An 11,773-nucleotide genomic window follows, 5' to 3' on the forward strand; every position below is an offset into this window, starting at 1 on the left:
AAGGAGGGTAGCAGACGTAACAACAGAAGAACAGATAAACTGGTCAATCTGACATTATGACGCCATCACTTTTATTGCCATTGACTTTTTGTTTGTTTTTTTAAATTTTGCTTTAGAAGAAGGCAGAAAACATTAATATGAACTCTTACATCCAACTATTAAATGTACCAGATTCATTTTCATTGGCAGACCCGGAGATGTTGACCGAGAAACAATGACATAATCATGTGTGGTATACAAACACTGACGGGAGTACAAACACTGACAACACTATAAACAAATATTACAGAACAGCTACTATCCCAGTTTATGACAGCATATATATTCAGCCATTTAGTTAATAAGCAACAGCCTGGTTTTAAATGACAGGCTCTCTGCTATGTTAATACATAACATTAAAATGATTGAAATAGTATTACATTCAAATTTGACACCATAGTTTTCACTGGAAATGTGTATTGGTTCCAAATACTGACTGTTTCCTTATTATACAATATATAGCTATAATCCTACAATCATCTGAGGCAAGTTCAAAGTGTCATTTTCATTTATCTGATCTCTGATTTCTTTTCCCCATAGATTTATCTAGAATTTATCTAGAAAAGATGTATTCTTTTTCATTCAAGAGCACTACCACAACCCTAATATTTATCAGATTTATTTATGATCATACTGTATATAGCTCACATCTACACCTTGAAAAATGGAAAAACATGACCACATTTAATCCCATTATAAAATCTGAGACCAAAGTTTAGATTCTTATTCCCTGATGATAAATGGTACAATTTAAATGACTTAGACTTCCTATTACAAACGCATTACTTTTGTCAACCCTTCATAGCTCACAAAGAGCCACATATAAATAGGACAAAGAAAATGGAGCAGAAAGACCCCACTTGTTATTTTTGCCATTAAAGCGAGGTGAGCACATTTATGGTGGATTTCTAAGCCAATCAAAGAATGTTTCGAATCCGGCGGATACTGTTCTTGTCTGATGAAGTGGAACAGTGACCCCATAACGAGACTATGGTGCCATTAAGATGTTAATGAGTCAAACTGGTGTACACAACAATGTGAATGATGAGACAAAAGGCTAAACAGCACACTATGCAAACCTTAATATTACACTCAGTGACACTCACAGCTTTTATACAGAGAGATAGACTAGGAAAACCTAAACAAAGGATTGCTTTATTACGATTTAATTCCCTCACTAACAAGCCAACTGGATTGCAATGCCTTGACCTCTGCGGCTTCCCATCAAAAGCTCAGAAATGTTTTCAATAAGTACCACAGCATATTGAACTCAAGTTTCACATTATTGTTTAGAGTGGGAGGAGCGACTTGTTAGTTTCAGTGTAAATTCCAGTACACTAAACAGCTACACCCTCACCATGAGCCTAAATAACACGGGGAAACTCGTTCTAATGCAGATATGAGATGAATTCTCATTAATTCTCATGTATCATTTGGTTTCGTTTTGATGGTAACAACTAGTAACCCAAATAACATCTCAAAATGTTTTAGAAATGAAATCATGCAAAGCCAGATACATTATTTCAAATGCACAAAGCCTTAAGAGGAAACACGCCCAAGCTAGTTAAAATGGAAAAAGGTGAAGAAAAGCTGGACTCCACTGTTAAACCATTGACAGTTTAAAAATAACCGGTCTAATCAGAGGTTTCACACACACTGTCAACACAACAACATAAACCCTCTTAGGTGAGGGTCACTAGGACTAACAGAGTCCTGGCAGTGAGGCGTTAAAAACGATAAATAAATGATACCGACGTGAAGGAAGCTGTCACAGCAGCAAACATGCGCTGAAGTTGGTGTGATACCAGGATTTGGGGCTGGGGGAGGGGAGGGTAAGGGCAGATGGCAGACAGGGGGGGGGCAGCACTTTGAAGTCCTGCAGCCACAGGTTTAAAAGCGGATCAAGCTATTGTGTTAGCCACCCAACGATAAACCAAAAGACATGGACACACGGAGGGAAATACACTGATTTTTGGCACCGGGGAAATGTTCGTTTTTTTAAAATATAAAATAATCCCCCGGCTCGTTAACATTTAAAATCCCAGTTCAGCACAATTTTTAAAAAAGCATTCAGCTCAGGTACAAAACACAGCCACTGGGTAAGGCTGATTAAAAGTGTGAACTAAACCACTGTCCTTTACTGGTCACTGAGATGAGATATGTCCACAAATGACTGAAATGCTGTTCGCCGACCGACCCGTGTGTCAATGCAGAAAACAGACATGTTTTTCACAGTTACTTCAGTCTGACTACAACTTCACCGTTTCACTTTAAACCTGCTTTCGCAGTTCGTTTGTTCTGCTTTGTAACACGACTAAACTGACCTTGGGTCACAGGTAGCTCTGTCGGGAAGTGCTTTGTGTTTAACCGCTAAAGTTACAGCTTCATTATCAACTCGAACTACTGACAAACACGACTTTTACAAATTATTTAACTCGTCGAAAAACACGAGTTTCGGTGTCCACGTCAACGGCTAGCGTCGTTGTACACGTCTGACCGCTCCGAGCCCGTTTCACAGAAATATTCATTAGAGTCAAAGTAGCTCAGCTTCAGCTCTGTCGACAAACTTACCTGCGAAGAGGCTCAACAGTGTGACACACCACCGGGCCGCCGAAAGCTCCATTCCTGCTCAACTATTCCGCCGCTTGTTCAGTGAAACTTGATCGAAGAACTTGTACTGAATTTGAAGTGAGACTCGGCAGCTCAGCCCCGATACAGCATCCAAACTCCACACCGCCTCCTCCTTTTCCTCCACTCTGTGCAGGTGCACAGCGAAGCGCGCCGCACTGCGTCACGTGACCGCCGCTTGCCTTATCCATCCCACGTCCAGCGACGCCCTCTGCCGGTGTCCATGCTACGGTTCGTTCAAGAGTGCCTGCGTCTTCTTATCCGCTGGATCTTTGAAGAATGATTTACGGTACAACTGCACTGCTCCGTGTGGGTCCCAGCCAGAGGCCTTCGTGGACCTTTCCTTTAATGGCTCTCTAAAGATTACGCTTCAGTCAGACCCACAGGGAATTTTTCTTCACGGAAGTTTATTTTGTGAAACCACCAGGATGTGCTGGAAGAGAACTGACATATAAAATATTGGATACAACGTTCAACATTTCACAATCATACAACATTACTTAAAAAGCTAAAGAAGACTTAACACTTTTTAGTTAAAAATAAAATAAAAATAAATGAAATAAATAAATCACAAGACTACTTAAGAGATTTAGCACCAACATATACTCAAGGAATTCATGATTGCATTGTGCAGCTGGAAATTATTTTAATTACTTATATTGAGCTGGGTATTTTTATCTATAGTATCATCTGTAATAATCTGCAAAATAAGTAAACAACTAAAGCTGTTAATAAATGACATCTTGCTAATACGAATTACAATATTTGGATGAGGAAATGTAGTAGAGCAGAAGTACGATGACACAGAAATATTGTACTGTAAAACATTTGAGTTACAGTTCTCAGGTACATTCCACAACTTGACACCCTGGCATCCATCTGCAATGAGTATGATTGTATTTATATAGCATCAGCTCAACTGTTGTCTCAAGGTGCTTTATATTGTAACCAACAATCAGACGATCCCGATGAGCAAGCACGTGGTGAAAGTGGGGAGGAAAAACTCCCTTAGAACAGGGGCAGCCATCTGCCGTGACCAATTTGGGGTGGCAGTGAAGAGAAGAAGGAGAGGGGACAAAAGACACTATAAGAGAGAACCAGAGTTTAGTACAATCACACAGAGTAAAAAAAGAGGTGAGTGAAGGAGAAACAGTTAGTGCATCATGGGAAGCCCGCCGCAGTGAGGTGTATGTCAGCATAAGTGCTTAGCACCTATTTATGTCCAGCTGAACCAAAGAACTGGAAAAATGAACAGAAAAAGCTCAGTGACTCAAACTTGATTGTCAAAGCAAAAGCCTCACATGTGTGAGGAATACACAAACTGGGAAATATATTTAAATATATTTAGTTAAACACAGCAAACGTGTAGCAAATCGATTGAATAAGTAGTAGCTCAGTAAAAGAAAATACAATGTGACCAAGCAAATATGTGAATAAGATCAAAACTCATCTGAAATCAAAAGAAATACCACAAAATCAAAAAAGTATTGTCGTGAGCCACCGTCACTTCTTTACATTTTATCAGGAAGACACTTTTAAAACAAGTGCAAACATAAATAGAAAATACAGTTTGTAAGCCAACATAAGAGTTTCTAAAAAGCTTGAAGTCAATGTTTGACAACCTTTATTCTTCAACACAGACTCTCTCAGACAAACTTTCCTGTAACTTCTTTAAGTAGTGTTCAGAAATAGTTCTCCAGGCTTTGATCTCTACCGTGTTTTACAGATTTCTGTAGAGACTCACTGTTGTACTTCTCTCCTGACCTTCAAACACATTAAAGACAGTTTAAACTAAAATTTCAAGTTTGGATTAATCACCCCATGACATCGTTGCCACTGATCTTTAGTCCAGTTCTTGTGTAATTTTGCATATCTCTCCTTTTGGCTGGTAGAGATAGAGTTTCTAAAGATAAAATTTAAAATTGTTTGTTAACCTTCCTCTGAAAATGGTCAGGCACAACGACAGGGCTGAAAACAAGTGAAAAAGTAGCCAAAGTAAACTTTGAAAGACCTCCCGGGAATCTGGAACAGTATTGCTCAAGATCACTTTAAAAAAGACACAGTACTGTATAATTTCAAGTAAAAATAATGTTGTGTATAACATGAGTGAAACAGTGGTGCAGTGGTTAGCACTGTCACCTCACAGGAAGCAGGTTCCTGGTCCCTGTTCTCCTCGTGCCTGCACTGGTTGTGTCTGGATACTCCAGCTTCCTCACACAGTTCAAAATCATGCACGTTAGGTTAACTTGTGGTTCTAATATGGCCATGACTGTGAATGGTGGTCTTTCTGTGTTAGCCCTGTGACAGACTGGGAACCTGTGCCAGATGTACCCGGCTCTATGACACATAGGACAGAGGTGCACAACAGAGTAGATTAGAGTGTGTTAAGGTTACTGTTTGTTTAGTGACCTCCTCCACACCACAGCTTCAGATGTTTCCAGTTGGCAGAAATAAACAGCTGAAATACATGTAGGGTTTTTTGTTTTTTTTATATTTAGAATTATTGATAAATTATTCAGGTCTTCTTTGTCAGAAGTTATGAGGTATTTTTTCTTAAACACAGGATCGGTTTCTGTGGGATTTACAATGAGTCTTTCTGAGTTTTCAGAAGACTCCTTCTTCTTCCCCTTTAGGTCTTCGGGGTACTCTGTAATAATGATAACAGGTGCAGGAGGAGGGCTAAAAGGAGCCTTGAGAGTCTTGTATTCTGGCGACCCTGGAGCGCTCCTACAGGTTGGGCTTCTGAGGTCCGGTGTCGACATATTCTTACAGAAAGTAGTTTTGATATGAGGTTGTACAGCAGAGGAAGGTGACGTTACATCAGTGGGTCTCTCTGGAAGGGCTGTTGGCTTTGTAATTAATTTTCATTGTAAAAATGTTTCACACACTTGTGTTTTAAATTTACTAAATTACAGAAAAAAATTAATAAATGTGTAAATTTATATTTGCACATCAACCTGGAGAACCAATATTCTGTCCAACCATCGGCACTTACAGCTGCAAGTCTTTTGGAGTGTGTCTCTCCCAGCTTTGCACATCGATCAGTGATGTGTTACTTTGTGTCTCCTCGCTCTGTTCCTTTATGTTTTTTGCACTTGACTATCAGCATTAAAAGTTCATTTTGAGTGTCACATCTGTCCTGCCATTGAATCTTCTAAAATTAAATAAGTGCACAGCAGGATATGACAATTATTAATTATATATAGAAATCAACTGTAGAGCTAATGGCAGGTTATCAGCCAGAGTGCCCGCAGTTTTAAGTAACTTTATCATTAGGAAACTATAAACATAACTAACATGCAATTACTTGTGGAAACATCTCTTTCTTTTCAGGCCAGAGGAACTATTCCTTGCAAAGACTGTGTGTGACCGTCACCCTGGCTGTGCCAGTAAAAACGATTAAACCTGTAGCACAAAGGTGTGTTTACCAAAATATTTACCCTGATCCATCCATCCATCCATCCATCCATCCATCCATCCATTCGCTTCCGCTTATCCTTTTCAGGGTCGCGGGGGGCGCTGGAGCCTATCCCAGCTGTCATAGGGCGAGAGGCGGGGTACACCCTGGACAGGTTGCCAGTCTGTCGCAGGGCCAACACACAGGGACAGACAACCATTCACACTCACATTCACTCGCACATTCACACCTAGTGACAATTTCGATTATCCAATTAACCTATCCCCACAAGCTGCATGTCTTTGGACGGTGGGAGGATTTACCCTGATATGATTACTATTATATCACATGCTCTGAAAAATGTTCATCTAGTTTACACATTTGCCTAATAAGTAAAAGACCACTGGTTTGATCCCCTGCAGAGACAAATCTCTTGATTTTTTTGCAGGCAGAATGGCAGCCTGTGTGAAATATCCACCAAATCAAGCAGGGAGAGGGCCCACTGTGGAATCCCCTTGCAATTAAGAGAGCAGCTGTCAAACTGTCTTGTGCGACATTTCAGGTGGTCCCAGAGATCTGCCGCTGGTGTAAGAGCCCCAACCAGCAGGTTAGCTGGTGCTCGTATGATTTCGTCACATCACCCACGTCTGTGACCATTTTAATATGTACATCTCAGGTATTTTAGTGAATGTGACTGAAGAGTCAAGCAACATTAGTTGAGATTAGTTAGGAGTTAGGAACTGAGCAACAGCTCTTCACCTGAAAAGCCGGAATTTCTGTCCTGATATTGGACCTCATACACACAACACCAGGGAAAGACACTGTGTGTGAGTGTTTGAGTAATTTCTAGTTGACCACAAAACATACAGGGGGGGAATAATAATAATAATAAAAAAAACTATTTGCACATGTTCATAGAATTTTAAGAAGTGTGCATATTTGCACTTATTTCAGATGGTAGCAAGTTGATAGGCGGTAACACAAAGACAAACAGAATGTAACAGTTTAGGGGGGGAAAAAAAAAATCAGAGAATGTGTTGTGATGCTAGAAGTATTTAATAAAACTCCATAAATTTAAGCCTTTACTTCTGACACAATTCTTCACTATGAATAAATAAAACATTTTATCACAAAGGACAGTCAGTGGCAAACATGAACATTTCCCTTAGTAAAAATACAGTACTTCAAGACTATACGTGTAGTATTCCAATATCTAATTTAATACAAGTGATTTCTTCCAACTATAACAAATAGTCTAAAGTGCAAAACAGACTTTGTCAAAAAAACATTTCATTTATAAAAAGTTCATGTTTAAAAAGAAACAACAACAAATGGTCAGTCATATTAAAGTTGCCTTCAGGTTTAATGTCCAGTGTGAACAATAAGCACCATGATTCCTAACTGTAACAATGTGCCAGATTTTGGTGCATTTCCCAGTATCCAGGCCCTCCCCTGTACACAGGAGGGACCCACAGGTTGTTCCTCAAACTGTGTGGGGCTCTGTTCCGAGGCCTGTAGTTGTAGTGGGGCTGTGGAAGGATATGACCTTTTCCTTTCTTTTTGGGATGCCACATAGGAGCAGATGGATTCATTTTCTTAAACAGAAAAAAGAAGAAGAAAAACTTAATATGTTACATATATACACAAGCTGCCAATTATAGTGGACAAACCAAAAAACATTCATAATACTGTGGCTAGGCCAAGCTTGACCAAGTCGAGTCAAGTAGGTTCTAGTGGACAAGGACTATTGATTGATAATACTTTATTTATCCCAAGGGAAATTGTTTTGTTTTTATTAGTGGACCAAGTTTTCATTGTTGAAAAGGTTATTATTTATCATTATCACCCGACTCCTTCACTCAAGCTCAAGTATAATTTTGATCATTTATGGGGTGAAGCTTAACCCAAGAAGCATAGGTGCAAATTTGGCATGCAAACATACACCCATCATTCATCAACTTCATGCATGAAATATCCTTTAAAACAATTAATCCAGGCCTTGGCTAACCATTTAGCCAGAGTGCTCACTGCAATGTCTCCTTGTTGCAACAAGTTCAGAATCATTAGCATTAGCCTGTGTTATCAGGAGTCTTGGTTTGTGTGTGCACTCAAATATTCATTGACAGCAGCAAGATTTTTCCTCTCATAAAAGACAGAATATACTTGAATGTAGGCAGCCCTGATTTCATGACAGAATACCTGGGAAGCAGAGCATCTGCTGGGGATCGTGAGGGGAGAAGTGTGGGCACTCTCCTCATCAGAAGAGGAACCAGAGTGGTAGTCTGATGTCACCCTCTCCAGTGCACTGGTCACCTTCTTTGCAACATCTTTGCCATCCTCATCGTCACTTGAGAAAGTGGCAATTGAGAAGCAAGGATTTTGCTCACCATACCTAACAATTAGGAGAGACATTAATTAATAATTATTACCTTTAATTAAACACTTAGTCAAATTTTTTTTTAGTCAAGAACAGTTTTCTTTAGAAGATTTCAGGGAAAACGTATTACAAAACAAGAACCGCTGTTTTTTGTTCATAAGCATCTAATAAAGATAAATGCAGGTAAAAGATTTTTTTTAATTAAACAAAGCCACCAGAGGGTAGAAGCACATGTACCAGTTTATATCCAAGTTTCAACAAAATGTTTAACTGCTGTTTCATAAAGATAGTGTTTTCTTGTTGCCAGTAGTCTCATTTGAAATTACAGGAAAGCCTTGGGGTTAATGAAACTTTATTTATAGCCTCTATCACCACTATACATGAAGCATGTGAGGAATATTAACATGAATGGGTTATCTCACTTTCCGTTTGCCTTAATTACCGTGTTTAGATTAATGAGAAAGCAATCAACTGAAGCACATTTAAGTGTACAAGATTTACAAACGTTTCTACACTTTCCTTATGGCAACCCTACAAACTCTTAATCTCACCTGCAACAAACCTCCCCAGGGTCCACCCACAATGTGAGTTCTCGAGGCAGTCCCAGGTCACTGTACTGGATACCACTCTCACGACAGGCCCGAAGGAGCTCTGGATCCTGCCTGTGAAACCTGTTCACTCGGATGCACCTTCAAAGCACACACACAACATAAACTGCCTTCAGCTTAAACATGCCACCAGAACAATCCAAGTTTTACTCATTCGCTTCCCAGAGCAGCCCCACCTGTATGCTTGTCCCTTGCTGGGGTTTTCAGGATACCAGTGCCCCTTAAACTTCTCCTGCAGTGCCACAGCCAGCCTCTCAACAAACAGCTCGACCTTCTCCGCTTCCAACTTTTCCCCCTTTTTCACAAGCCTCTTCAGAAAGAACACCACAGCTGCAATCTCTCTCCTCATATTTTACAAGTGTTTCATCACGTATGGACAGCTTCTGTAATGAAAGGCATGTGACAGATCATGTAAAACAAACAAACAAACAAACAAACTAGATATACAGGTATAGATCCTACCTACAAAATGTTTTCTGATGCCCAAATTGGAAAAAAACAAGTTTCCCGACAAATTCCACTTTACAGTCTATCACTGCAACATTTTAGGCGGTTTGAGTGTTTGACCGTTTTAACTATTCTGTACACACGCTAAAACTCCCTCCGTATCAACGATATGCCTGCGTTCACGTGGCAACACCTGCTGTTGTAGGAAACCTTCCTTCGTTTAAAATGTGGACACAACACCGAATAATAATAATAGTACTAATAATACTGCCAGTATTTACGCAGAGTTCTTTTTGTTTATGACCTGCTGCCCTCGGTTAACGGTTCGAACCAGAGAAAGGCGGGCTGTGACGCACAAGTTCCATTTAGCCACGCACTTGCCTCGTTCCATAACACGAGCTACTGTTCTAAATGCGCTAACTATTTAGGCTAACTGGAACACGATAAGGCCCGAGTAGCATTTAAGTTAACTTCAGCTGTGGTTTAAGTTATTGTTATGATAGCTATATCTTCACTGGTAATTACGGCCTGTTAGTAAAAACGTAAGGGTATTATTCCTCCAAGATATTGTGGACCTGTTAGCATTAGCAACACGCCTAACGTGGTCATGCTACTAACAACAGCATTATAAATTTCGCGATGAAATCTATAAAGTCTCATAAAATACATCTGCATCCTGAAAAACACTTATATTAATAGGTTCAAATATGGAATAACTATGTAAACAATTTCACTTACCTCTCCTTGTGGTCTCCACCGACATGCGGACTAAAACGAATGCTTAACAGGATGAAGCAACAGAAGAACCAGTCAGTTTTTGTTATTAACTCCGCCCTTTACAAACCAATCCCCGCCCACGGGTAATTTTTATTGGTTCCATCCAGCTCAATATAGCGGGTTCATTGGTCGAGTGTATGCCCGTCTTACATAATGAGTCATTCTCGTGATTGTTATGACTCATAAGCTGAGGTTTGTGTTTGTTGCTTATTATTACTGTGGTTACATCCTCTGATGTAATTTCATCTTAACACTGGAGAAAGAGAAAGTAGTTCTTCGTATGGCTCAGATGAAAAAGATTAATTTATAGTTTAACTGCGGGTTGCCATGGGAAGCTATTAAAGTTAGTGAAAGCTGCAGTTTATGATACACGAATACTGTATGATACAACGTGTGATAATGAGTAACAATAATAATTTGATAGTTTTTATTTTTAAAGACTTTAAAAGTTTAAAGTTCTGGGGTTTGTTTGTGTTTAAATTTACTTTTTAACACAACGCTGAGTAAGCGATTGTTGCATCCATTTCCTGGAAATAACCCTTTTTAGCGGCATTGCTTGACGTAATACGCCCATTCGCCACTTGGGTGCGCTAGACCTCTACAGAACCCACGACTGGAACCAGCACTCACGTTCACGTTGTCTATGCATTCATCAGCTTCAAATCCAAAGGTGCTTTTAGTGGCATGACAGTTTCTAAAAATTAGATTCCCAGAGTGTTATAAAATAACACAAAAATAAAATAAATGAACATTTCACTTCAATATTCTCAAACTGTACCTCGCATGCAGACGTGTGCATGGCCATGCCATTAACTGCCCTCCAGCATGTTGGTATATATATACAGAACAGCCACATTTGCCCTGACTGCTTCACCTAGGAGTATTTGTAATTTTTGCTTAGCTCACTAAAATTTGAAATAATACAACTGAATTGGTTATGTAAAATAAAATAAAATAAAATAAAATGTTCTCCATCAAAGTTGCACAGTAAGAAGTTATTCTTGTGGGTTTTGTGATTTTTGGAAACAAGGTTAAACTACACATTGTGTTTTAAAAATGTCATAAAGACTTCTGCTCTTAGTATGACTTATTAACAACATCTGATCTGTATTTGTAATTTCATTTAGTTGCTTACCCTGGTAATGAATAAAAATAGTCTTGATATGATTTAAAAAGTTGCTGTCTGGATCAATATCACCTACAATGTCATGTGGTCGCTGTTCAATGCATTTATATTCCTGTCTTCACTATTACATCAGGAGGGATAATTAGACTGGATGTAAACATGAAGTATGTTAGTGACTTGTACCTGTCCAGTTCATGTCATTCCTTTATCCATATAACTTTTGCCTCCTCTGGTGTCCCTTTTAGTTTGATGTGCATGTTGCTTGGATCCTATTTTGTCTTTCTTCTCTTGCGATGTCTGTATTCTTGTTTGGTAAGATGCTTGTTGATGAAGATGTTAGTCCCTTTCCATTTTCTCTCTTGCTTTAGTCCAGC

At 39.3% G+C, this 11,773-nt stretch overlaps 2 protein-coding genes across 3 annotated transcripts in view; both read right to left on the reverse strand.

Annotated features, from left to right (window-relative positions):
- The window catches only part of cxadr (CXADR Ig-like cell adhesion molecule), a 35,729-nt gene extending 32,863 nt beyond the window's left edge, over nt 1–2,866 (reverse strand). The window contains exon 1 of the mRNA XM_003457920.4: nt 2,611–2,866. Within this exon, the coding sequence (XP_003457968.1) occupies nt 2,611–2,662 (52 nt within the window). The 5' untranslated portion in view covers nt 2,663–2,866. The remainder of the gene's footprint in view (nt 1–2,610) is intronic.
- A 4,235-nt stretch (nt 2,867–7,101) lies between these two features.
- On the reverse strand, nt 7,102–10,366 carry btg3 (B-cell translocation gene 3). 2 transcript variants are annotated; one of them, XM_003457914.4, is made up of 5 exons: nt 10,235–10,366; nt 9,226–9,432; nt 8,993–9,130; nt 8,264–8,456; nt 7,102–7,659 (listed from the first exon to the last, which is right to left on the reverse strand). In XM_003457914.4, the coding sequence occupies exons 2-5, from the start codon at nt 9,396–9,398 to the stop codon at nt 7,462–7,464; spliced, it is 702 nt and encodes a 233-aa protein (XP_003457962.1). In that variant the 5' UTR covers nt 9,399–9,432; nt 10,235–10,366; the 3' UTR covers nt 7,102–7,461. The 2 variants fall into 2 exon arrangements, with proteins under 2 accessions (XP_003457962.1, XP_025766456.1); XM_025910671.1 differs by lacking the exon at nt 10,235–10,366 and adding an exon at nt 9,512–9,792.
- Nucleotides 10,367–11,773: the final 1,407 nt, after the last annotated feature.

Source organism: Oreochromis niloticus, linkage group LG10 (genome assembly GCF_001858045.2).
Source record: "Oreochromis niloticus isolate F11D_XX linkage group LG10, O_niloticus_UMD_NMBU, whole genome shotgun sequence".
NCBI lineage: Eukaryota > Metazoa > Chordata > Actinopteri > Cichliformes > Cichlidae > Oreochromis > Oreochromis niloticus.